This window comes from Andrena cerasifolii, unplaced genomic scaffold, assembly GCF_050908995.1.
Source record: "Andrena cerasifolii isolate SP2316 unplaced genomic scaffold, iyAndCera1_principal scaffold0025, whole genome shotgun sequence".
NCBI lineage: Eukaryota > Metazoa > Arthropoda > Insecta > Hymenoptera > Andrenidae > Andrena > Andrena cerasifolii.
This window is the reverse complement of record NW_027484918.1, coordinates 59,517-84,999: the sequence shown is the minus strand read 5'-3', so window position 1 is coordinate 84,999 and position 25,483 is coordinate 59,517. Positions and strand designations below refer to the sequence as shown.

Below are 25,483 nucleotides of genomic sequence, written 5' to 3'. Positions count from 1 at the left end.
ACCAGGGCAATGAGCCGGTCCTGAAGCGACTCGGTGTCTCGCCGCACTACGCGTCGTTGATGCGCCGGCTCATTGTCACAGACACCATAAGATGGTCCCGGGACATATATGTCGAGCACGTGTCGGGGGTGCGGCAATACCGGGCCCCGCTCGGCGCTCCTGCCGCTGTGCCGCGGGTGGGCTCCCCTGCCGATTGCCCCTTGCCTGGGCTACTCCCCGATCAATCTTCAACATGAGCTTCACTCCATAGGATCGGGAGTAAGGGTGGCACCTGCAGAAAAAAGGGGGCGCCTCACACGACGCTATTTTTTAATTAGCCCCACCTTCCCCCTACCTCACCTTTACTGTCCCTCCTTTCCTCCTATATTCTTTCGCCGAAACCCTCTTTCTCCTTCCTTCTCCTCCTCTCTTTATTCATCCTCCGTCTTTTCTTCTCTCTTCTTCTGTCGCTGCTCCCATTACGCGTCTCTTCTTTCCTTCTTCCCTCCTTGTCTCATTGTCTGTGACCCTCCTCCTTCCCTTCTCTCTGCCTCTGTCATCTGTCTTCTTCTCTCCTCCTCTTTCTCCTTTCGTGCCCTACAATGCAAAAAGCTGCTTAGTGCGGCTAGTTTAAGAGTGGAGAATCGCCAGGGCAGTTTCGCCGAGATTGACGCCAATTTTATATTGCGAGTCCCAAAAGTTGGGAAAAACCATATTTTGTTTAAGCACCATCTGACAAGCCGTATATGTACCAGGTGCTTAAAACATTGTTTGAATAAACGCACATTAGTAGTAAGACAAGGGGGATTCTAATTCAAATTTGAGTTTCAAGGTCATGATCATGACCTTGAAACTCAAATTTGAAAATTTGTTTTTTTGTCGGCGGGCTGGCGGCGAATGACGTCATAGAGATGGCGGAGTGGTGGGGGGTATCATCGAGGAGGAGGAGGAACCGCGGGGTGACGGTGCGGGGGTATCATCGAGGAGGAGGAGAAGGAACCGCGGGGTGACGGTGCGCTACTCTGGAGCGTGGTGGTACAGACTGTCGGTAAGGAAGGTGTTACTCTGTAGCGTGGTACAACAGACTGTCGGTAAGGAAGGAAATATTAATTTTATGATATTAATATAAATGAAAAAACTTCTCGGGGAGACGGGGCTCGAACCCAAGACCTCCGCGGTACGAGTCAGCCGCCTAACCAACTCCCCCAAACGCCGTCTCTGACATTAGTCTTTTCCGAATGGTACATATAGCGAAACCAACGGAGCGTCACATATGTGACACACACACACACACACACACACACACACACACACACAACGTCGACGTATAATAATTTATTTTTATGAGAAATTTTATCAGAAATTGTTTCGAACGATGTCGGGAAAGATCGGCGTTTCTCGACACCGCGTCTTCGAGGGAAAGAGATGGAGCATTACTTTAAAGTCAAAATTCTAGGAGGGAAAGAGACACCACTACATAGGGGATAGCATCGCATGCATTCTAAAGCTAACAGTATTTCAAAGCGTTCCGATTTAACGTCGCTGCGTATCGCGCGATCTCGCGTAATTCGACTCCTCTGAAGCAGCCGTGCAGGGTGATGTCACTTGGCGGCGCGAAGAATGAAATGTAACACAGAAACGCGGAATCTTAAAATTAGATGGCGGGGAGGCTGATGGGTGAATGCAATGGAGAAATAATATAGGTTTAAGATATATATTGTTACAAATCATAAAAGAATATAATTTAATATTTTTTACTACGAGCATCATGCACAATATGATTGATTGCACATGCTAACAATTCACAATCAATCAATGAATGCTGTTCGAAGTGTTCGCTTTCAGAAATTAATTTTACATAATCTGTTGGCGCGGTAGCGCTACGTAGAACGTCTACGAAAGTGGCATATTTACTGCTTACAGAGTACATATTTTCAGTTAGCCACGTATACATATGTTCAATGCAATGATTGTACGCGAATAATTTACACATCGTGGCTTCAGTCATATATATGACAACGCGATTATCGGTGATTTTAATAAGTTGATCATCATGCATACGCGTGAACTCTAGTCGTAAATGATCAATTATAATGTGAGTTTGGGGCGATGTTGCGTTGCTGCGTAATCGTTGGAGTATGTCCACCTCGTTTTGTAGCAGGAGCTTCCACGTAGACATTGAAAAGCTTAACTCGCTGCCTTTATTGTCGGCTATGGTGATCTCAACGTGACACAAATCCATACCAATGCGAATTCCTATAGTTAGACGTTTATAAGCTGTTGCAGTCAGTGGATAATCACGCCCCAGGATCCGTACGATTGATGGTTTCGATGTTTTCATCGTTTTTAGCGATACGGATCCAGAACTGTAAGAAACAAGTACATGAAATTGATACTTCGGTCGTTTTGCGTTTACAGTGAATGAAGTAAATGAAAAGTGTATAGTAACGTGTACATACCTCATATTGGATTGTTGATGATGATGTAGTTGTTGCTGCTGTTGTTCACATTTATTTGGAAACCCACCATCGTTGCCGGCTGCGCAGGATGAATCGTTTAAGCTGTGTTTGTACATTTTGATGTGCACTATATTTTTTTACGGAGTACCGTCTGTTCCGTCAAAGTCACTGAGGCTACTGAGCGATTGATGGAATAGCGTCCAAGAGCTCGGCTTAAATAGAGGAGCAATTGCCTCCCCCACCACAGCATTTTATTTTAAAGCTACCAATTTTTCCATAATGTTTTCCAATCTTAACATCGCAGCATATCGCGCGATTGTATGTAATTTGAGCCCCACCTTCAAGGATAAAAGTCTCGACACGTGTTGAATGTAATATAATATCTGTGAAAGCGTCGAATCTTAGAATTATGCGGCGTCAGCAGAAACTGTGTCGGATGATTTTGCGCGCTAATTCGTCATACGCGCGAATCATAGAAATAATTATGCTGTATCGGTAGAAACCGCACAGAACCATGCTGGGACGGATCGTCGTTTTTGCACGCGGTGCATTCGAGGGATGGGGTACGCCAAAAGAGTTAGGCAGAGATACCAAACCATGGTATCAGTCTTAAAAAGCGCACTCTAAACTGCACAAAGCCTCAAATCGTTGCAACCTGTTGCGAGGAAAAGACATATTTCATTTACAACCATGGGAGAATTCGCGCAAGTAGAACGCCAATTGTTGGATCAATCTGCGTGATTGATTTCACAGGAAGAATACCTCGCGTGGGAAGAACGGTGCAACGAGTGCATCGAATCGTTGGAAGAACACAGCCGAGTGAAACGCCCGCGATTATCGATCGGTGTTCAGCAATCGCTGGTTGCTCGAATCGCTCATCCCGAAGGACTAAAATATTCGTTGCGCGGACGTTTCGTGCATGAAGGTGCTGGACATTCGAGCACAGGACTTTTGTGGCGCGAAATAGACACTGCGTTCGATATCCGCGTATTAACTGGTGCAGTGTTAAATTCGAACTATATCCAGCCGCGCAACTTCCTCGAGGATGCGGGGACCATTGTGCTGGAGTATGTACGAGGCGCCTTGAGGAAACATCAGAACCTCAAAGTGAACACTGTGTTCAACGGCGAATTTGTGGCGGGTGACAAACATGCTTGCAAAAGTATCAATACCCGGAACTGCGAACTCTTCGGTACATGTGATCTACAGGAGTGGTACCAACGATGCGTCATCGAACCCACCCTGGCATCGTTGGAAGAGTTTCAGGAACGCGATAGTGGATGGGCATTGATGAGGATTCTCAACCTAACCGTCAACGTTAATAAGTACAATCCGCTGCGCGCAGGGTGCCACTTCAAGTTGCCACGGGAAATATTGATGAAGAAAGCGACAATTAGCGTGCGATCCGAGGATAAAGCCTGCTTCGCGCGGGCAGTGGTCGCAGCTCTCCATCCCGCCGAAAGAAACCCTCATCGACCAAGTTCATATCCACATTATACATTGGTGCTAAATCTCCAAGACATTGAGTTCCCAATGTCCCTAGAGCAGCTTGGGAAGTTTGAGCGGCAGAACGGCATCTCCGTCAACGTGTACACCTTCGGGATGGAGAAAGGATCGACGGTCTTTCCGCTGCGTCTCACCAGCCAAAAGAGGGATCGACACGTCAATCTGCTCTACACGCCGAATCATGAGCACGGCGATGTAGGGCACTTTGTGCTGATCAAGGACTTATCCCGACTGGTGAGCATGCAGTTGAGCAGGCACAGAGAAAAAAAATTCATCTGCGATCGGTATGTACATAAACTTATGAAACGTTGAAAAATATCGTTGAAAAAAATTAAATAAAAAAATTTTTGATTTTTTGCAGATGAATGATTGCGCCATCCTGTTGCCCAGCGTAGGAAACAATCTGCTCAAATTCAGCAACCACTGTATGAAGGAGCGGCTCCCCTTCGTGGTGTACGCCGATCTTGAGTGCATCATTGAAAAAACAGAGGACAATCACCGAATGGGTGAAATGGATAGTAAATTGCGCGCGTATCAACACCATAAAGTGCACAGCATTGCATATTATATGCATTGCTCGTACGATACATCACTGTCGACGTATCGATGTCGCCGCGACGCGGATTGTGTTTCATGGTTCGTCAACGAACTGGAAAATTTTGCAAACTTCGCCAAACCCATTCTGACCAACAATGTTCCCATGCTTGATTTAACTCCCGAACAATGGGCGACATTTCGCGATGCAACACACTGTCATATTTGCGAAGAACCATTCAAGGCTGAAGATGTACGAGTTCGCGATCATTGCCATCTATCCGGACGCTTTAGAGGCCCAGCACATTCGGAGTGCAATTTAAATTATAAAAATGCGTTTTACATCCCCATAGTTTTCCATAATTTATCCGGCTAGGATTCGCATTTCATTATCGAGGAAATAGCTACCGCTTTCGAAGGCAGCATTGACGTATTACCCATAACGAAAGAAAAGTACATTTCATTCACAAAAAATGTTGAAGATACGGCTGACTCAGACTCGCGAAAATGTATTAAATTGCGATTCATCGATTCATACAAATTTCTCAATACCAGTCTCAACAAATTAGCATCTTTTCTTAGCGCGGATAAATTAAAAATTTTACGATCCGAATTTGAAACATTATCCATCGAAGATTTCAATTTATTGACGCGAAAGGGTGTATTTCCATACGAATACCTTGATTGCGCGAACAAGCTGCAGGATCCATGCTTACCACCGCGCGAGTCATTCTACAGTTCGTTAACGGGTGAGACTGTATCCAAGAGCGATTACGCGCACGCCGAGATTGTCTGGCAGCGTTTCAGGATTAGAACTTTGGGCGAATACAGCGACTTGTATTTGAAAACAGATGTCTTGTTATTGGCAGATATTTTTGAAAATTTTCGCGAAAGTTGTATCAAGAGTTACGGATTAGATTCAGCGCATTATTATACTTTACCTGGCTTTACGTGGGATGCCATGCTAAAACATACCAAAATTACATTCGAATTGCTCACAGACATTGATATGGTCATGTTTATCGAACGCGGTATACGTGGCGGTTTAAGCCAATGTTCCGGAAGATACGCACACGCCAATAACAAGTACATGTCATCTTACAACCCATCGGAACAGTCATCGTACTTGATGTACTTTGACGTGAACAACTTGTACGGATGGGCAATGTGTCAGCCCCTACCATACGCCAAATTTCAATGGGTCGAAGATGTCGCAAATTTTGACGTGTCTTCGATCGCTGTCGATTCGCCCACGGGATACATTCTCGAGGCAGATCTGGAATATCCGCAACGTCTGCACGACGCTCACGCCGATCTACCGTTCTGCCCGACGCGTGCCAAACCACCTGGCAGCAGACAGGACAAGTTACTCGCGACGGTATACGATAAGCAGCGTTACGTTATCCATTATCGCAACCTGCAGCAGTGCACGAGTCACGGTCTTCGTATTACAAAGATACACCGCGCGCTTCAATTCGCTCAATCTCCCTGGCTCCGCGATTACATCGAACTCAATACACGGTTTAGAACATGCGCGACAAACGACTTTGAAAAAAATTTGTACAAATTGATGAACAACGCAGTATTCGGTAAAACTATGGAAAATGTGCGAAATCAGGTGGACGTAAAACTTTTAACACATTGGGAAGGGCGATATGGTGCGGAGGCAATGATCGCGAAACCGAATTTCCACAGCAGAAGTGTTTTTTCGGAAAATTTAATAGCTGTTGAATTGCGAAAACTCGAGGTGAAATTCAACAAACCGATATATGTGGGTATGTGCATTCTAGACATATCAAAAATTTGTTTGTACGAATTTCATCACGAGTACATGTCTCCACTATATGGTCAAAAATGTAAAATTCTATACACAGACACTGATAGCTTCATCTATCACATTCGATGCGATGATATCTACGAGTCCGTGAAACGCAATATCGATAGATTCGACACAAGCGATTATCCTACTGACAATACATATAATATGCCGCGCTTAAATAAGAAGGTTCCGGGGCTAATGAAGGACGAAAATAATGGGATGATAATGACCGAATTCGTAGGTCTTAGAGCGAAAATGTATGCACTTCGCGTAGACGGTAAAAAAGATACGAAAAAAGCGAAAGGCGTCAAGACCAACGTCATAGCCAGAACGATAACTTTCGACGACTACGCGCAGTGTTTGCAAAAGGAGATCGAAATGGTTCGCAGACAATCATGCATACGGTCTAAATTGCATAAAGTGTACACCATTTCAGAATCCAAAATCGCTCTAAATCCATACGACGACAAGCGGTATATCGTACCCGATTCGACCGACACTCTGCCCTGGGGACATTATAAAATTCCGTTGTAAAATTCCATTATAAAAATATTATAAAAAAGAAATTTGAACTTGATGAAACTACACATCATGTTGAGACGAAGTTTTCAAATTTGCGAGCGTGTTATAGCGGTGCGATGTCGTCGAGGAAACTTTAGACTCGTGCTGCGCTGTTAAAGCTATACGTGATAGTGAATATTTCGATAATAAATCTCTTGTTGATTGCGAACTGCTGGCATTTGCCTTTGAATGATATTTTCGACGGCGCTGGCAGCAAAATGTTAAATAAATTGTTCACATATGTATAACATTGTATTTATTGAACCATGTATTATTATTATTATTATTATTTTACAATACATTATGTTTATTTATCCAAGAATTGTGTTATTTATCAAACCCCAACCACTTGACGTATACCTTATCCCGCTTTCTACGCAGCACTTTTTCCACTAGATACACATCAGGATCGGTGACGCGTTGCAGCTCGTGTTCATAGAATCCTCCGGCAACGGGTTTTCCACAGGAATCGACGAGCAGATACGTCGCGGGATTAGTTGTCTGTACTTTGGCTATCTCGAACACCTCCGTTGTCCAATTCGGCGTATAGCCTTTATCGAAGATGGTTTTAAATTTGCTCACGCGCACAAACTCGCCCAACTCGAATCTCGCTGGAGCAGCGATCTTTAGGTTGCTGTATACTGTGGCTAGCAGCTTGTCGGCGATCGCAGGGGTAACATCGCAAGGACGCATTCCGATGGTTCTATGTTTTCGCGCGTTATACTCTGCAAGTAGACGCAGTAGCGAATCGATCCATCTATAGGTTCCATTGAGCGTAAACAGTTTCCACGTATTGTTCTTCAAAGTTCGATTGAAACGTTCTACGACGGAGGCCTTCATCACCGAATACGTTGAATAATGATTAATGTCATGCTTCTTCAAGAGTTTCTGTACATCGGTGTTGTAAAATTCTTTTCCTTGATCGGTTTGCAAATTTTTCGGATATCGATCTCTAAATATTTTTGCAAACGCTTTAGTCACCTCAGCGCCACTTTTAGTCTTGAGCGGCAACGCCCATGCATACTTGCTCAACACATCGATGACGGTGAGTATGTAGTGGTGACCCTGGTTGAATCGCGAGTATGGACGCATTTCTACAATGTCAGCTTGCCACAGATCGTCGTATCCACGCACTATGACGCGCCTCCGAGGAAAATGTCTTCGAGCTGGAGCGTGCAATTCCTCCACAAGTTGTAGCTTCTTGTGGCCATAGTTTTCTTCACTCATGGATTTCGATAATGGCTGCATGTTTGATCGCAGATGTATCTTTGCCACGAATGATGCGATAATTATCGTGTACGTGCATTATGTGCTCTCCACCGCCCCAAGGAAATTCTGGACAAGTTCAACCGTCTCGCATGATTCTCCTTCGCATTGTTGCTGCGGGATAGGATTCAATGCTTGCGATATCTTTTGAACGCTGTTTTGCAACGTCAGCATATCTCTCTGAAACGCGACCAGCTTCATCTCTAATTCTTCCTGCTGCTCTCTCAAAAGTTTAATGCTCTTTTTCACATATAGTTTATTAACGGCATCTGTGTCAGCCACCGGCTGAGCTACGCGTCGTATCTTGCGCGATTTTGCATCAAAGTCGGCACCGGTCACGCAAAGAGCGTTATCACGCATATAATTTCGAAGCATGCCGCTCCATTTGTAATAGTCCATTGTAGCTGCTCCACTCTTCTCGAGCGATACCCCAAATTTGTTGATCGGCATCTCGACGCATACAGTGCACATCATCGGCGTGCGGTTTAATTTATAATGAGGCCTGCCTCGCGGAGTTCCTCGATAATCGATAGAATTTCGTTGTCGTGCGAGTTGTTACCCGCCTGACGCGACGCTTCCAGCAAACGCAATCGATCCACCAGCTCGTTGGGATCATCCCAGTGCACATAATCGATCTTGTTATTGTTTACCACCATGACTCGCGATGTCCTTAGACCTTTCCCCGCTTTACTGGTCAATACACGGGGTAGTAGTGGCGCAATTACATGTTTGTACTTGTATCCCTTGTTACCCAATATGGGGTTTTGTGCGTTATGACCACGTCTGTGAGCATTCGTCATCAGCAGTATACTTTTGTATTTTTGTTTATCAGCATCTGTGTATATAGCATCATCGGGAATTCTCTTGAAAATCAGTTCATACAAACCAGGCGTTCCTCCATATCTTACACCGTCTATGATTATATTATCATCCTTGTCCATATCGAAAACCTTATCCCCCAGCATCATTCCACTACCACCAAAGTATACACCGTACACATAATCTATGGTCGTATCCCTATCTCCACTTAGGATTGCGCTCATGTATTTTTGTCCCAACGGACCGAAATGGTTGCGAAACGTTTCTTGCCCCTCGGATGTTTGGAGTTGCTCTCTAATAGATGCTGCAAGCGACTCATCGGTAGAAGTTTCATACACGTCTTCGTCATCATTGGTTGTGAGCGACTGTACATCGGGAAATGTATTTATTGACGCAGGAGGAACCGTGGAATCGTCTGATGCGACATTCAACCGTTTCCGCTTCGACTGAACTGGTGTGGAGGTTACGAGCGAATTTTCCAATGACATGTATGACTGTTTACTATTTCTTTTACGCGATGCGTTCCATGTCGGCCGGATTTTTGTTTTAGGCGTTAATGTTTCAATACTGATACCCGTCGCAGGTGATATGTCAGCTTCTGTCTCAGCAGTATTTTCCACAATATGTTTTAAGGGCTCGGTAATAGGTTTAAAGTATTTTTCCAGTGCGATATCTTCATCCATCTTGTCAGTCTTCAAAGACTGATGTTTCCTGCGAATGGATTCGCTGGTTTTTGCAATTTCCATCGCTATTCTCTCGCGATCCTTAATCTCCTGACTACTAATCATCATTGTATCGCAGACGTTGCTTTCCCACCGATGTGTTGACGACGATTGAGCATCTCACGGTAGCGCAAACTCGTTAAATCCCTTTCTATAACGCCCATTGGACATCGCGCTATCTTTATCTATCACCATGAAACCATACTCCCGCTGCCAACAATTACGACACAAAGCGCAGAAATCCTCGTAAGACATATCAGTGTTTACATGATCGTTGTACACATGTTTCAAGTTGGTACCATCCTGCTTAAACAGTATCAACAGATTCGCATTGTCGCGTATAAGATGTTTGGGAATCTTTGCATACGTCTGACAGAGATAGAAGCAGTCGACGTTCGAGTGGCGTCCCATTGCAAAGTATTCCCTTATCGTATCTTGCTTGTCGCATGCCACGTCATCAAAGATAAAAATGGAATTCGGAAGCGATTCGCTCGGTGGGATGACGTCATTATTATTTGAAAATGTAAAGTAGCCAATTTCATCTATCGCAGTCAATAAATTCTCCAAATACTTATATTTTGGCTGTTGCAACGACTTGGAATACACGTACAGGTTCTCGAAGCACACGCCGTGAGGACTTTCCAACAAGCTGACCAGCACGTTGGTCTTTCCACAATTTGATGGACCACGAATGAGGCAGCGTATAGTGTTTGGTAGCATGCTACCGTGTCTGCGTCTCGTTTTCGGAGACATCATTTGCGATTTATCATCAAAATTAGTCACGCGTATCGCCACAGGTTGTCGCACGAATCGCATCCTCTCCGTGAACTGCGAAAAATGATTTTGATACGTCGAAGCTGCGGTGCGCTCTATTTATAGGCTCGCGCCGAAGCAAAACAGCTCATTATTCAAAATGCTTCTGATCCTGTCGGATAATTGTGATATTCGAGACCAAACCGCTGAGCAGTTGAAATATATATCAAAAATTATTCTACTGCGAGAGTTTGGCAGACACATCGATCAGTTGTGGGACAGACTCCCCGAGCATATAAAAGTCGATTCTGAGGTTCAGCAGTATCGTCGATGCTTGGAACATTATAATCGCCCTTGGCAGCGAACGCATATCGACGGTCCAGCACCATTGATTAAAAACTGCAGCGAATGTCGTCGAAGAGAGTAAAGAAAGGTTGTGGTCTGTTAAATCGGGCGATAAACGCGTTACCTATCGAATTACATATTCCGGGATATCAGTTTTGTGGTCCAGGAACTCATCTGGCAAAACGATTAGCTAGAGGCGATCGAGGCATCAATCCGTTGGACGCAGCGTGTCGCGAACACGATATTGCATATTCGCGTAGCAACGACCTCGGTGAAAGGCACACGGCAGATAAGGTTCTCGCTGACAAAGCGCGAAAACGCATCGTTGCGCGAGACTCGACTCTGGGTGAAAGAGGTGCTGCTACAGCTGTTTGGGCAGCTATGAAAGCTAAGACGAAAATCGGAATGGGGATGAAAACAAAACCCCGCAAAAGGACTGTAAGGAGAGCATCGCAAAAGCGGATACTTCCGGTGGCAAAACGAGGTGGCATATTACCACTTCTCCCGCTGCTAGGTGTTCTCGGATCATTAGCCGGTGGAGCAGCGGGGATCGCCAAGGCGGTAAACGATAATAAGGCGGCGCAACATCAGCTGCAGGAAATGCAGCGTCATAATCGCACCATGGAAGGTCGCGGACTTTATCTCGCACCATACAAGCGCGGACAGGGAATATCGAAACAAAAAAAAAAACGCCAAAAAGACAATAAAAATGCCCGAGGGCGTAACTACAGATGCGCAATTGGGGGAGTTGGCAAAACGTATGCGTATTCCATTTTTTAGAGGTGTTTTTATGCGCAATGCACTACCTGTTGGAGGAGTACGCCGAAACGAGAGCGGTATCGTGAATTTGGATAATGTCGAGGGACCGGGGACTCATTGGGTGGCGTATGCGAAGAGGGGGCGTCGAGCTGTATACTTCGACAGCTTTGGCAATCTTCGACCGCCTAAGGAATTGGTACAATATCTGGATAAAGATGTCGTGAAAATCGAATACAATCACGCGCCTTATCAGGAGTACAATCAGAGCAATTGTGGTCAACTATGTCTACGCTTTCTACAAACGATTGGTTGCAAATTTAAGGATTGACTTCTCACCACTTTGATTCAGTACGAGTCCAGTCGTACAGCTTGGAATATGTCGTTAACATTCACTCTAACCGGCAAGAGTAGCACCCTCGCGGTGAGCTACTTTCCACCCATAGATTTGAGCGACGATGATTACGAGCTTGGTCTAACAACCCTTGAAACTTACCATACAATACCCAACATCGACTCCAGCAACGATAAATTCTACTTCACCACAAACTATGAGACCAATAGCAGCGTCGGCACCAGCCTTGAATACATTACGATTCCCCACGGTTCATACGAATTAGACGCCATTGCCAAGTATTTGAAACAGCGATTACTCGAGCGATATCCTCAAAAACTCGATGGCACCAATGCCAACGATGGTAGCGACAGCGATGAGTATCCTATAGTGTTGCGTCCCAACAACAACACCATGAAAAGTGAGCTGTACTGCTCGTTCATTGTAGACTTTACGAAGCCCAATAACATTGGATCGTTACTGGGATTCTCGACGAATCGCGTATTAGAACCGGAACAGTGGCACGAATCGGACGATCCGATTAATATCATGAATGTGAACATTATTCGCGTAGAATGTAGCGTGACCGCTGGCGCGTACAGCAATGGGAAGCGCGTACATACCATACATGAATTTTCTCCCAGAGTACCGCCGGGATATAAGATATCGGAAACGCCCGCGCAGATCATTTACCTTCCAATCACCGCACAGGTCATTTCGGATCTAACGATACGTGTTGTGGATCAAGACGGGCGGTTGCTTGATTTTCGAGGTGAAGAGATTACCATCAGACTGCACGTACGACGACGTCGATGATAATACATGTGGTGCAGTCGTATGAGATGCTTGTGTTGAACGACTCCAGAAACACGTTTCTTCCAAACGAAATTGTTTGCAGCAGCAACAACAACAACAACAACAACAACAACAACAACTGCAACTGCAACAGCTCTGATTACGCTAAAAAGAAGAGGTTCAGTGCTGCGAACATTGCATTTTTGAAATCGCTGGGATTCATTGTACGCAATTAAGTTGAAAAATGACTGACATTCTAAGCATTAGCGCGAAGCCGACGTTTGATGATCGCATCGTCAAGCTTGAGACTCACACATACAACCCTTACGTCAACACGACGTTTGGATACAGCGATGAGATAAGAATACCTATACAGCAACAGGATTTATACACATTACCGTGTGAAAGTTTCCTCTACCTGGAGGGGAAATTGACGATAAATAAGCCGAATGATGTATCACCGGTGATGTTGGGAAATAATTGCATGGCATTCATATTTGATGAGATTCGATATGAACTGAATGGTGTGGAGATTGATCGCAACAGAAACGTTGGAATAACTAGCACACTTAAAAACTATGGATCGATGACATCTGATGAAGACAAAAATATGGAGAATGCGGGATGGGGCTTGAAACGGCACGATGAGCTAATAGTGAAAAATCATTTCAATTTTTGCATCCCGCTCAAATATTTGTTGGGATTTTGCGAGGAATACAAACGCATGGTTATTAATGCGCGTCACGAATTGATTTTAATACGATCGCGCAACGATAACAATTCTCTAATAGGATCGCCGACGTTGGAACCAGAAATTGAATTACTTAAAGTGCAATGGCGGATGCCTCACGTGACGCTGAACGACGTTAATAAGCTGTCGTTGCTACATGCTTTGGAAAGTGGACAAAACCTGAGCATTAGTTTTCGCTCGTGGGATCCGTACGAGTATCCTCTCTTACAGAGCACGACCAAGCATTCGTGGGCCGTGAAGGCAGCTGCACAGTTGGAGAAGCCGCGATACATTATCTTTGCTCTACAGACTGCTCGAAAGAATGTGATGACTGAAGATGTTACTCGATTTGACCACTGCAAATTGACCAATGTAAAACTTTTTCTCAACTCGGAATTTTACCCGTACGATGACATGAACTTGGACTTTGACAAGAATAGGCACGCCATCTTATTTAACATGTATACGCATTTTCGTAAATCGTATTACGGACATAGTTGCAACGAGGCATTATTCACCGTAGCCCAATTTTTGCAATTTGGCCCCCTCGTGGTGATTGATTGCTCGCGACAAAATGAGTCGATCAAGAATAGCACCGTGGACGTGCGCATAGAATTTGATTGTAAAGAAAACGTACCTGCAAATACTACGGCCTACTGTTTGATTCTGCACGATCGGGTGGTTGAATACAATCCGCTGACAAATGTGGTGCGCAAAATCAATTAAATTACTGCGCTACTTGCCCGCCCTCTCCTGTACCAAATTCGTACAAAATTTCATCGTGAAAATTGAGATGCTTTACGAGAAAGACTGCATTCTCCAGTCTGTCTTGGAAGCGAACGGACCTCTAAATTGTATCGATAATGGTCGTACCAACATTCGTTGACCTGCAAGGGTTCATCGTCGATGGAAGATTTGTCGCGAAGGAAGTGGCTATCCTACGAAAGGGAACAATTCTCTCGCACTATATTTTTGGGAGTTCGATGCCACAATATCTTCTTACAAAATCCGACAAATCGAGCATCCGGTGGTTGGTGGCAAAACATCATGGACTACGTTGGGAAGATGGAGACGTTCCGTACAGTATGGCTAAACAGCTAATTATGAAAGCTGTAGCCGATGCGATCGACGAGGAAGATGACACACCCCATGTCGTATACGTTAAAGGGCTGCAGAAACGCGATTGGCTCATGGATTTCCTCGATGAAAATACGAGAGCGGACGTGATCATCGAGACGCTAGACATTGACTACGAGGATATCAAATCCCTAAATAAGCTAAACGTAATTAATACTCTGCGATGTGGCAGACACGCAAAGCACTGTGCCATGCAAAATGTATTTAAAATATTCAACTGGTGGTCTAAACGCCAGAGGGAAATACACAAATAAAATATAATCAATTTTTTATGCATAACTGTTTTTTCTTCACCCTCCTCAACCTCCAACCTTCTGCATGTACGCTAGATTAAGACGATAGTTGTAATTATGTACAAGTAGTACGATTCATGATCAACGCGGTATGATAGACGTTCGATAGATGTTCAGAGTGGTACGTTAGGCGTTTGATAGATGTTCAAAGTGGTACGATAGACGTTCGATAGATGTTCAAAGTGGTACGATCGACGTTCGATAGATGTTCAAAGTGGTACGATAGATGACGTTGAAAGTGGTCCAATACACGTTTGATACACGTTCAGATTGGTATGGTAGATATTCAATACGTGATCAGAGTGGTATGGTCTAGTCGAATGATGTGCCCATAGAAGAAGGGAAAGAAGATGCGTGCGAATAAGGAGAGGACGGTCAGTGAAGAAGAAGAAGATAAGTACATGGAGGAGGATGGTCAGCGAAAATGCAGGTGGCCTGTGATGAAGATGGCGAAGAACAAAGGCATCCTACTTTGCAAAGCTATGCATTTCTCGATTTCATCATAGGAGGGGGTTTTGACGTGCGAGAGCCAGGAGATGCATCGAGACCAGTTGTCCATCAAACGTTAAAGACAGCAGACTAAATTAAATAATTTCTGCGAAAATGGGACTATTAAGGATTGCCCCCGAGTGTGACCCTGAGGTATGTACTTAACAGTATTTTTTTAACATTTATCGCGTTTAACCATTGATACCGAGTGAGATTAAAATCAGACGTTTCTATGTTCCAGAACTCACCACCCTCGTCACCTCCCGGACCGCCATCGCCACCACCGTCACCCCCCGGGCTGCCATCGCCACCACCGTCACCCCCGTCGCCGAGGGTGTGGTCCCCAGATTGGGGCTCTCCTCAGCCGTCGCCGTCACCACCACCTTCACCCCCGCTGCAAGTATGTAATACTTTGCATTTTTTATTTTTTTATTTTTTTTATATATTTAATATGTTTTGTATAAATATTATATCAATTTTTTGTGTGTTCTAGAATTTATATTTCATGATGAATGCGCGGGTGGTGGGGGAACCATCGGCGCAGGCTGAGGAGAATGCGGCGGGCCCCACGAGGGTGGCCAGGCTGCGGCAGCGGCGATCGCCATCATCATCACCATCACCACCGCGATCCTCACAATAGATATATTATTTTTTTTTATATTTATATTTATATATTCTTTTTTTTATATTTATATATTCTTTTATTTATATTATATTCTTTTTTTATATTCTTTTTTTATATTCTTTTTTATATTTATATTTATATATTATATTCTTTTTTTTTATATTATATTCTTTTTATATTTATATATTCTTTTTTTATATTTATATTTATATTTATATATTCTTTTTTTTTATATTTATATATTCTTTTTTTTATATTTATATATTCTTTTATTTATATTATATTCTTTTTTTTTATATTATATTCTTTTATTTGTAACAATTTATATATCTTAAACCTATATTATTTATATTATATTCTTTTATTTGTAACAATATATATATCTTAAACCTATATTATTTCTCCATTGCATTCACCCATCATCCTCCCCGCCATCTAATTTTAAGATTCCGCGTTTCTGTGTTAAATTTCATTCTTCGCGCCGCCAAGTGACATCACCCTGCACGGCTGCTCCAGAGGAGTCGAATTACGCGAGATCGCGCGATACGCAGCGACGTTAAATCGGAACGCTTTGAAATACTGTTAGCTTTAGAATGCATGCGATTCTATCCCCTATGTAGTGGTGTCTCTTTCCCTCCTAGAATTTTGACTTTAAAGTAATGCTCCATCTCTTTCCCTCGAAGACGCGGTGTCGAGAAACGCCGATCTTTCCCGACATCGTCCGAAACAATTTCTGATAAAATTTCTCATAAAAATAAATTATTATACGCCGACGTTGTGTGTGTGTGTGTGTGTGTGTGTGTGTGTGTGTGTGTGTGCCACATATGTGACGCTCCGTTGGTTTCGCTATATGTACCATTCGGAAAAGACTAATGTCAGAGACGGCGTTTGGGGGAGTTGGTTAGGCGGCTGACTCGTACCGCGGAGGTCTTGGGTTCGAGCCCCGTCGCCCCGAGAAGTTTTTTCATTTATATTAATATCATAAAATTAATATTTCCTTCCTTACCGACAGTCTGTTGTACCACGCTCCAGAGTAGCACCTTCCTTACCGACAGTCTGTACCACGCTCCAGAGTAGCGCACCGTCACCCCGCGGTTCCTCCTCCTCCTCCTCCTCGATGATACCCCCGCACCGTCACCCCGCGGTTCCTCCTCCTCTTCCTCGATGATACCCCCCACCACTCCGTCATCTCTATGACGTCATCCGCCGCCAGCCCGCCGACAAAAAAACAAATTTTCAAATTTGAGTTTCAAGGTCATGATCATGACCTTGAAACTCAAATTTGAATTAGAATCCCCCTTGTCTTACTACTCATAGTTGACCACAATTGCTCTGATTGTACTCCTGATAAGGCGCGTGATTGTATTCGATTTTCACGACATCTTTATCCAGATATTGTACCAATTCCTTAGGCGGTCGAAGATTGCCAAAGCTGTCGAAGTATACAGCTCGACGCCCCCTCTTCGCATACGCCACCCAATGAGTCCCCGGTCCCTCGACATTATCCAAATTCACGATACCGCTCTCGTTTCGGCGTACTCCTCCAACAGGTAGTGCATTGCGCATAAAAACACCTCTAAAAAATGGAATACGCATACGTTTTGCCAACTCCCCCAATTGCGCATCTGTAGTTACGCCCTCGGGCATTTTTATTGTCTTTTTGGCGTTTTTTTTTTTTGTTTCGATATTCCCTGTCCGCGCTTGTATGGTGCGAGATAAAGTCCGCGACCTTCCATGGTGCGATTATGACGCTGCATTTCCTGCAGCTGATGTTGCGCCGCCTTATTATCGTTTACCGCCTTGGCGATCCCCGCTGCTCCACCGGCTAATGATCCGAGAACACCTAGCAGCGGGAGAAGTGGTAATATGCCACCTCGTTTTGCCACCGGAAGTATCCGCTTTTGCGATGCTCTCCTTACAGTCCTTTTGCGGGGTTTTGTTTTCATCCCCATTCCGATTTTCGTCTTAGCTTTCATAGCTGCCCAAACAGCTGTAGCAGCACCTCTTTCACCCAGAGTCGAGTCTCGCGCAACGATGCGTTTTTGCGCTTTGTCAGCGAGAACCTTATCTGCCGTGTGCCTTTCACCGAGGTCGTTGCTACGCGAATATGCAATATCGTGTTCGCGACACGCTGCGTCCAACGGATTGATGCCTCGATCGTCTCTAGCCAATCGTTTTGCCAGATGAGTTCCTGGACCACAAAACTGATATCCCGGAATATGTAATTCGATAGGTAACGCGTTTATCGCCCGATTTAACAGACCACAACCTTTCTTTACTCTCTTCGACGACATTCGCTGCAGTTTTTAATCAATGGTGCTGGACCGTCGATATGCGTTCGCTGCCAAGGGCGATTATAATGTTCCAAGCACCGACGATACTGCTGAACCTCAGAATCGACTTTTATATGCTCAGGGAGTCTGTCCCACAACTGATCGATGTGTCTGCCAAACTCTCGCAGTAGAATAATCTTTGATATATATTTCAACTGCTCAGCGGTTTGGTCTCGAATATCACAATTATCCGACAGGATCAGAAGCATTTTGAATAATGAGCTGTTTTGCTTCGGCGCGAGCCAATAAATAGAGCGCACCGCAGCTTCGACGTATCAAAATCATTTTTCGCAGTTCACGGAGAGGATGCGATTCGTGCGACAACCTGTGGCGATACGCGTGACTAATTTTGATGATAAATCGCAAATGATGTCTCCGAAAACGAGACGCAAACACGGTAGCATGCTACCAAACACTATACGCTGCCTCATTTGTGGCCCATCAAATTGTGGAAAGACCAACGTGCTGGTCAGCTTGTTGGAAAGTCCTCACGGCGTGTGCTTCGAGAACCTGTACGTGTATTCCAAGTCGTTGCAACAGCCAAAATATAAGTATTTGGAGAATTTATTGACTGCGATAGATGAAATTGGCTACTTTACATTTTCAAATAACAGTGACGTCATCCCACCGAGCGAATCGCTTCCGAATTCCATTTTTATCTTTGATGACGTGGCATGCGACAAGCAAGATACGATAAGGGAATACTTTGCAATGGGACGCCACTCGAACGTCGACTGCTTCTATCTCTGTCAGACGTATGCAAAGATTCCCAAACATCTTATACGCGACAATGCGAATCTGTTGATACTGTTTAAGCAGGATGGTACCAACTTGAAACATGTGTACAACGATCATGTAAACACTGATATGTCTTACGAGGATTTCTGCGCTTTGTGTCGTAATTGTTGGCAGCGGGAGTATGGTTTCATGGTGATAGATAAAGATAGGGCGATTTCCAATGGGCGTTATAGAAAGGGATTTAACGAGTTTGCGGTACCGTGAGATGCTCAATCGTCGTCAACACATCGGTGGGAAAGCAACGTCTGCGATACAATGATGATTAGTAGTTAGGAGATTAAGGATCGCGAGAGAATAGCGATGGAAATTGCAAAAACCAGCGAATCCATTCGTAGGAAACATCAGTCTTTGAAGACTGACAAGATGGATGAAGATATCGCGCTGGAAAAATACTTTAAACCTATTACCGAGCCCTTAAAACATATTGTGGAAAATACTGCTGAGACAGAAGCTGACATATCACCTGCGACGAGTTTGAGCATTGAAACATTAACGCCTAAAACAAAAATCCGGCCGAAATGGAACGCATCGCGTAAAAGAAATAGTAAACAGTCATACATGTCATTGGAAAATTCGCTCGTAACCTCCACACCAGTTCAGTCGAAGCGGAAACGGTTGAATGTCGCATCAAACGATTCCACGGTTCCTCCTGCGTCAATAAATACATTTCCCGATGTACAGTCGCTCACAACCAATGATGACGAAGACGTGTATGAAACTTCTACCGATGAGTCGCTTGCAGCATCTATTAGAGAGCAACTCCAAACATCCGAGGGGCAAGAAATGTTTCGCAACCATTTCGGTCCGTTGGGACAAAAATACATGAGCGCAATCCTAAGTGGAGATAGGGATACGACCATAGATTATGTGTACGGTGTATACTTTGGTGGTAGTGGAATGATGCTGGGGGATAAGGTTTTCGATATGGACAAGGATGATAATATAATCATAGACGGTGTAAGATATGGAGGAACGCCTGGTTTGTATGAACTGATTTTCAAGAGAATTCCCGATGATGCTATATACACAGATGCTGATAAACAAAAATACAAAAGTATACTGCTGATGACGAATGCTCACAGACGTGGTCATAACGCACAAAACCCCATATTGGGTAACAAGGGATACAAGTACAAACATGTAATTGCGCCACTACTACCCCGTGTATTGACCAGTAAAGCGGGGAAAGGTCTAAGGACATCGCGAGTCATGGTGGTAAACGATAACAAGATCGATTATGTGCACTGGGATGATCCCAACGAGCTGGTGGATCGATTGCGTTTGCTGGAAGCGTCGCGTCAGGCGGGTAACAACTCGCACGACAACGAAATTCTATCGATTATCGAGGAACTCCGCGAGGCAGGCCTCATTATAAATTAAACCGCACGCCGATGATGTGCACTGTATGCGTCGAGATGCCGATCAACAAATTTGGGGTATCGCTCGAGAAGAGTGGAGCAGCTACAATGGACTATTACAAATGGAGCGGCATGCTTCGAAATTATATGCGTGATAACGCTCTTTGCGTGACCGGTGCCGACTTTGATGCAAAATCGCGCAAGATACGACGCGTAGCTCAGCCGGTGGCTGACACAGATGCCGTTAATAAACTATATGTGAAAAAGAGCATTAAACTTTTGAGAGAGCAGCAGGAAGAATTAGAGATGAAGCTGGTCGCGTTTCAGAGAGATATGCTGACGTTGCAAAACAGCGTTCAAAAGATATCGCAAGCATTGAATCCTATCCCGCAGCAACAATGCGAAGGAGAATCATGCGAGACGGTTGAACTTGTCCAGAATTTCCTTGGGGCGGTGGAGAGCACATAATGCACGTACACGATAATTATCGCATCATTCGTGGCAAAGATACATCTGCGATCAAACATGCAGCCATTATCGAAATCCATGAGTGAAGAAAACTATGGCCACAAGAAGCTACAACTTGTGGAGGAATTGCACGCTCCAGCTCGAAGACATTTTCCTCGGAGGCGCGTCATAGTGCGTGGATACGACGATCTGTGGCAAGCTGACATTGTAGAAATGCGTCCATACTCGCGATTCAACCAGGGTCACCACTACATACTCACCGTCATCGATGTGTTGAGCAAGTATGCATGGGCGTTGCCGCTCAAGACTAAAAGTGGCGCTGAGGTGACTAAAGCGTTTGCAAAAATATTTAGAGATCGATATCCGAAAAATTTGCAAACCGATCAAGGAAAAGAATTTTACAACACCGATGTACAGAAACTCTTGAAGAAGCATGACATTAATCATTATTCAACGTATTCGGTGATGAAGGCCTCCGTCGTAGAACGTTTCAATCGAACTTTGAAGAACAATACGTGGAAACTGTTTACGCTCAATGGAACCTATAGATGGATCGATTCGCTACTGCGTCTACTTGCAGAGTATAACGCGCGAAAACATAGAACCATCGGAATGCGTCCTTGCGATGTGACCCCTGCGATCGCCGACAAGCTGCTAGCCACAGTATACAGCAACCTAAAGATCGCTGCTCCAGCGAGATTCGAGTTGGGCGAGTTTGTGCGCGTGAGCAAATTTAAAACCATCTTCGATAAAGGCTATACGCCGAATTGGACAACGGAGGTGTTCGAGATAGCCAAAGTACAGACAACTAATCCCGCGACGTATCTGCTCGTCGATTCCTGTGGAAAACCCGTTGCCGGAGGATTCTATGAACACGAGCTGCAACGCGTCACCGATCCTGATGTGTATCTAGTGGAAAAAGTGCTGCGTAGAAAGCGGGATAAGGTATACGTCAAGTGGTTGGGGTTTGATAAATAACACAATTCTTGGATAAATAAACATAATGTATTGTAAAATAATAATAATAATAATAATACATGGTTCAATAAATACAATGTTATACATATGTGAACAATTTATTTAACATTTTGCTGCCAGCGCCGTCGAAAATATCATTCAAAGGCAAATGCCAGCAGTTCGCAATCAACAAGAGATTTATTATCGAAATATTCACTATCACGTATAGCTTTAACAGCGCAGCACGAGTCTAAAGTTTCCTCGACGACATCGCACCGCTATAACACGCTCGCAAATTTGAAAACTTCGTCTCAACATGATGTGTAGTTTCATCAAGTTCAAATTTCTTTTTTATAATATTTTTATAATGGAATTTTACAACGGAATTTTATAATGTCCCCAGGGCAGAGTGTCGGTCGAATCGGGTACGATATACCGCTTGTCGTCGTATGGATTTAGAGCGATTTTGGATTCTGAAATGGTGTACACTTTATGCAATTTAGACCGTATGCATGATTGTCTGCGAACCATTTCGATCTCCTTTTGCAAACACTGCGCGTAGTCGTCGAAAGTTATCGTTCTGGCTATGACGTTGGTCTTGACGCCTTTCGCTTTTTTCGTATCTTTTTTACCGTCTACGCGAAGTGCATACATTTTCGCTCTAAGACCTACGAATTCGGTCATTATCATCCCATTATTTTCGTCCTTCATCAGCCCCGGAACCTTCTTATTTAAACGCGGAATATTATATGTATTGTCAGTAGGATAATCGCTTGTGTCGAATCTATCGATATTGCGTTTCACGGACTCGTAGATATCATCGCATCGAATGTGATAGATGAGGCTATCAGTGTCTGTGTATAGAATTTTACATTTTTGGCCATATAGTGGAGACATGTACTCGTGATGAAATTCGTACAAACAAATTTTTGATATGTCTAGAATGCACATACCCACATATATCGGTTTGTTGAATTTCACCTCGAGTTTTCGCAATTCAACAGCTATTAAATTTTCCGAAAAAACACTTCTGCTGTGGAAATTCGGTTTCGCGATCATTGCCTCCGCACCATATCGCCCTTCCCAATGTGTTAAAAGTTTTACGTCCACCTGATTTCGCACATTTTCCATAGTTTTACCGAATACTGCGTTGTTCATCAATTTGTACAAATTTTTTTCAAAGTCGTTTGTCGCGCATGTTCTAAACCGTGTAGTGAGTTCGATGTAATCGCGGAGCCAGGGAGATTGAGCGAATTGAAGCGCGCGGTGTATCTTTGTAATACGAAGACCGTGACTCGTGCACTGCTGCAGGTTGCGATAATGGATAACGTAACGCTGCTTATCGTATACCGTCGCGAGTAACTTGTCCTGTCTGCTGCCAGATGGTTTGGCACGCGTCGGGCAGAACGGTAGATCGGCGTGAGCGTCATGCAGACGTTGCGGATATTCCAAATCTACCTCGAGAATGTATCCCGTAGGCGAATCGACAGCGATCGAAGACACGTCAAAATTTGCGACATCTTCGACCCATTGGAATTTGGCGTATGGTAGGGGCTGGCACATTGCCCATCCGTACAAATTGTTCACGTCAAAGTACATCAAGTACGATGACTGTTCCGATGGGTTGTAAGATGACATGTACTTGTTATTGGCGTGTGCGTATCTTCCGGAACATTGGCTTAAACCGCCACGTATACCGCGTTCGATAAACATGACCATATCAACGTCTGTGAGCAATTCGAATGTAATTTTGGTATGTTTTAGCATGGCATCCCACGTAAAGCCAGGTAAAGTATAATAATGCGCTGAATCTAATCCGTAACTCTTGATACAACTTTCGCGAAAATTTTCAAAAATATCTGCCAATAACAAGACATCTGTTTTCAAATACAAGTCGCTGTATTCGCCCAAAGTTCTAATCCCGAAACGCTGCCAGACAATCTCGGCGTGCGCGTAATCACTCTTGGATACAGTCTCACCCGTTAACGAACTGTAGAATGACTCGCGCGGTGGTAAGCATGGATCCTGCAGCTTGTTCGCGCAATCAAGGTATTCGTATGGAAATACACCCTTTCGCGTCAATAAATTGAAATCTTCGATGGATAATGTTTCAAATTCGGATCGTAAAATTTTTAATTTATCCGCGCTAAGAAAAGATGCTAATTTGTCGAGACTGGTATTGAGAAATTTGTACGAATCGATGAATCGCAATTTAATACATTTTCGCGAGTCTGAGTCAGCCGTATCTTCAACATTTTTTGTGAATGAAATGTACTTTTCTTTCGTTATGGGCAATACGTCAACGCTGCCTTCGAAAGCGGTAGCTATTTCCTCGATAATGAAATGCGAATCGTAGCCGGATAAATTATGGAAAACTATGGGGATGTAAAACGCATTTTTATAATTTAAATTGCACTCCGAATGTGCTGGGCCTCTAAAGCGTCCGGATAGATGGCAATGATCGCGAACTCGTACATCTTCAGCCTTGAATGGTTCTTCGCAAATATGACAGTGTGTTGCATCGCGAAATGTCGTCCATTGTTCGGGAGTTAAATCAAGCATGGGAACATTGCTGGTCAGAATGGGTTTGGCGAAGTTTGCAAAATTTTCCAGTTCGTTGACGAACCATGAAACACAATCCGCGTCGCGGCGACATCGATACGTCGACAGTGATGTATCGTACGAGCAATGCATATAATATGCAATGCTGTGCACTTTATGGTGTTGATACGCGCGCAATTTACTATCCATTTCACCCATTCGGTGATTGTCCTCTGTTTTTTCAATGATGCACTCAAGATCGGCGTACACCATGAAGGGGAGCCGCTCCTTCATACAGTGGTTGCTGAATTTGAGCAGATTGTTTCCTACGCTGGGCAACAGGATGGCGCAATCATTCATTTGCCCGCAGTCCAGCGAATGGGCCTCCAACTTCTCGGCAGATCCAAAGTAGTGCATGCATCTGCAAAAAAAATCAAAATTTTTTTTTTATTTAATTTTTTTTCAACGATATTTTTCAACGCTTCATAAGTTTATGTACATACCGATCGCAGATGAATTTTTTTTCTCTATGCCTGCTCAACTGCATGCTCACCAGTCGGGATAAGTCCTTGATCAGCACAAAGTGCCCTACATCACCGTGCTCATGATTCGGCGTGTAGAGCAGATTGACGTGTCGATCCCTCTTTTGGCTGGTGAGACGCAGCGGAAAGACCGTCGATCCTTTCTCCATCCCGAAGGTGTACACGTTGACGGAGATGCCGTTCTGCCGCTCAAACTTCCCAAGCTGCTCTAGGTACATTGGAAACTCAATGTCTTGGAGATTTAGCACCAATGTATAATGTGGATATGAACTTGGCCGATGAGGGTTTCTGTCGGCGGGATGGAGAGCTGCGACCACTGCCCGCGCGAAGCAGGCGTTATCCTCGGATCGCACGCTAATTGTCGCTTTCTTCATCAATATTTCCCGTGGCAACTTGAAGTGGCACCCTGCGCGCAGCGGATTGTACTTATTAACGTTGACGGTTAGGTTGAGAATCCTCATCAATGCCCATCCGCTATCGCGTTCCTGAAACTCTTCCAACGATGCCAGGGTGGGTTCGATGACGCATCGTTGGTACCACTCCTGTAGATCACATGTACCGAAG

The 25,483-nt window shown here is 44.2% G+C and overlaps 1 protein-coding gene across 1 annotated transcript; it reads right to left on the bottom strand.

The window, feature by feature from the left end:
- Positions 1–414: 414 nt before the first annotated feature.
- On the bottom strand, positions 415–25,152 carry LOC143378015 (uncharacterized). The gene is made up of 3 exons (XM_076829889.1): positions 24,881–25,152; positions 23,403–24,798; positions 415–576 (listed from the first exon to the last, which is right to left on the bottom strand). Exons 1-3 carry the CDS (start codon positions 25,135–25,137, stop codon positions 415–417), a joined length of 1,815 nt encoding a protein of 604 aa, XP_076686004.1. The 5' UTR covers positions 25,138–25,152.
- Between the last annotated feature and the right edge of the window lie 331 nt (positions 25,153–25,483).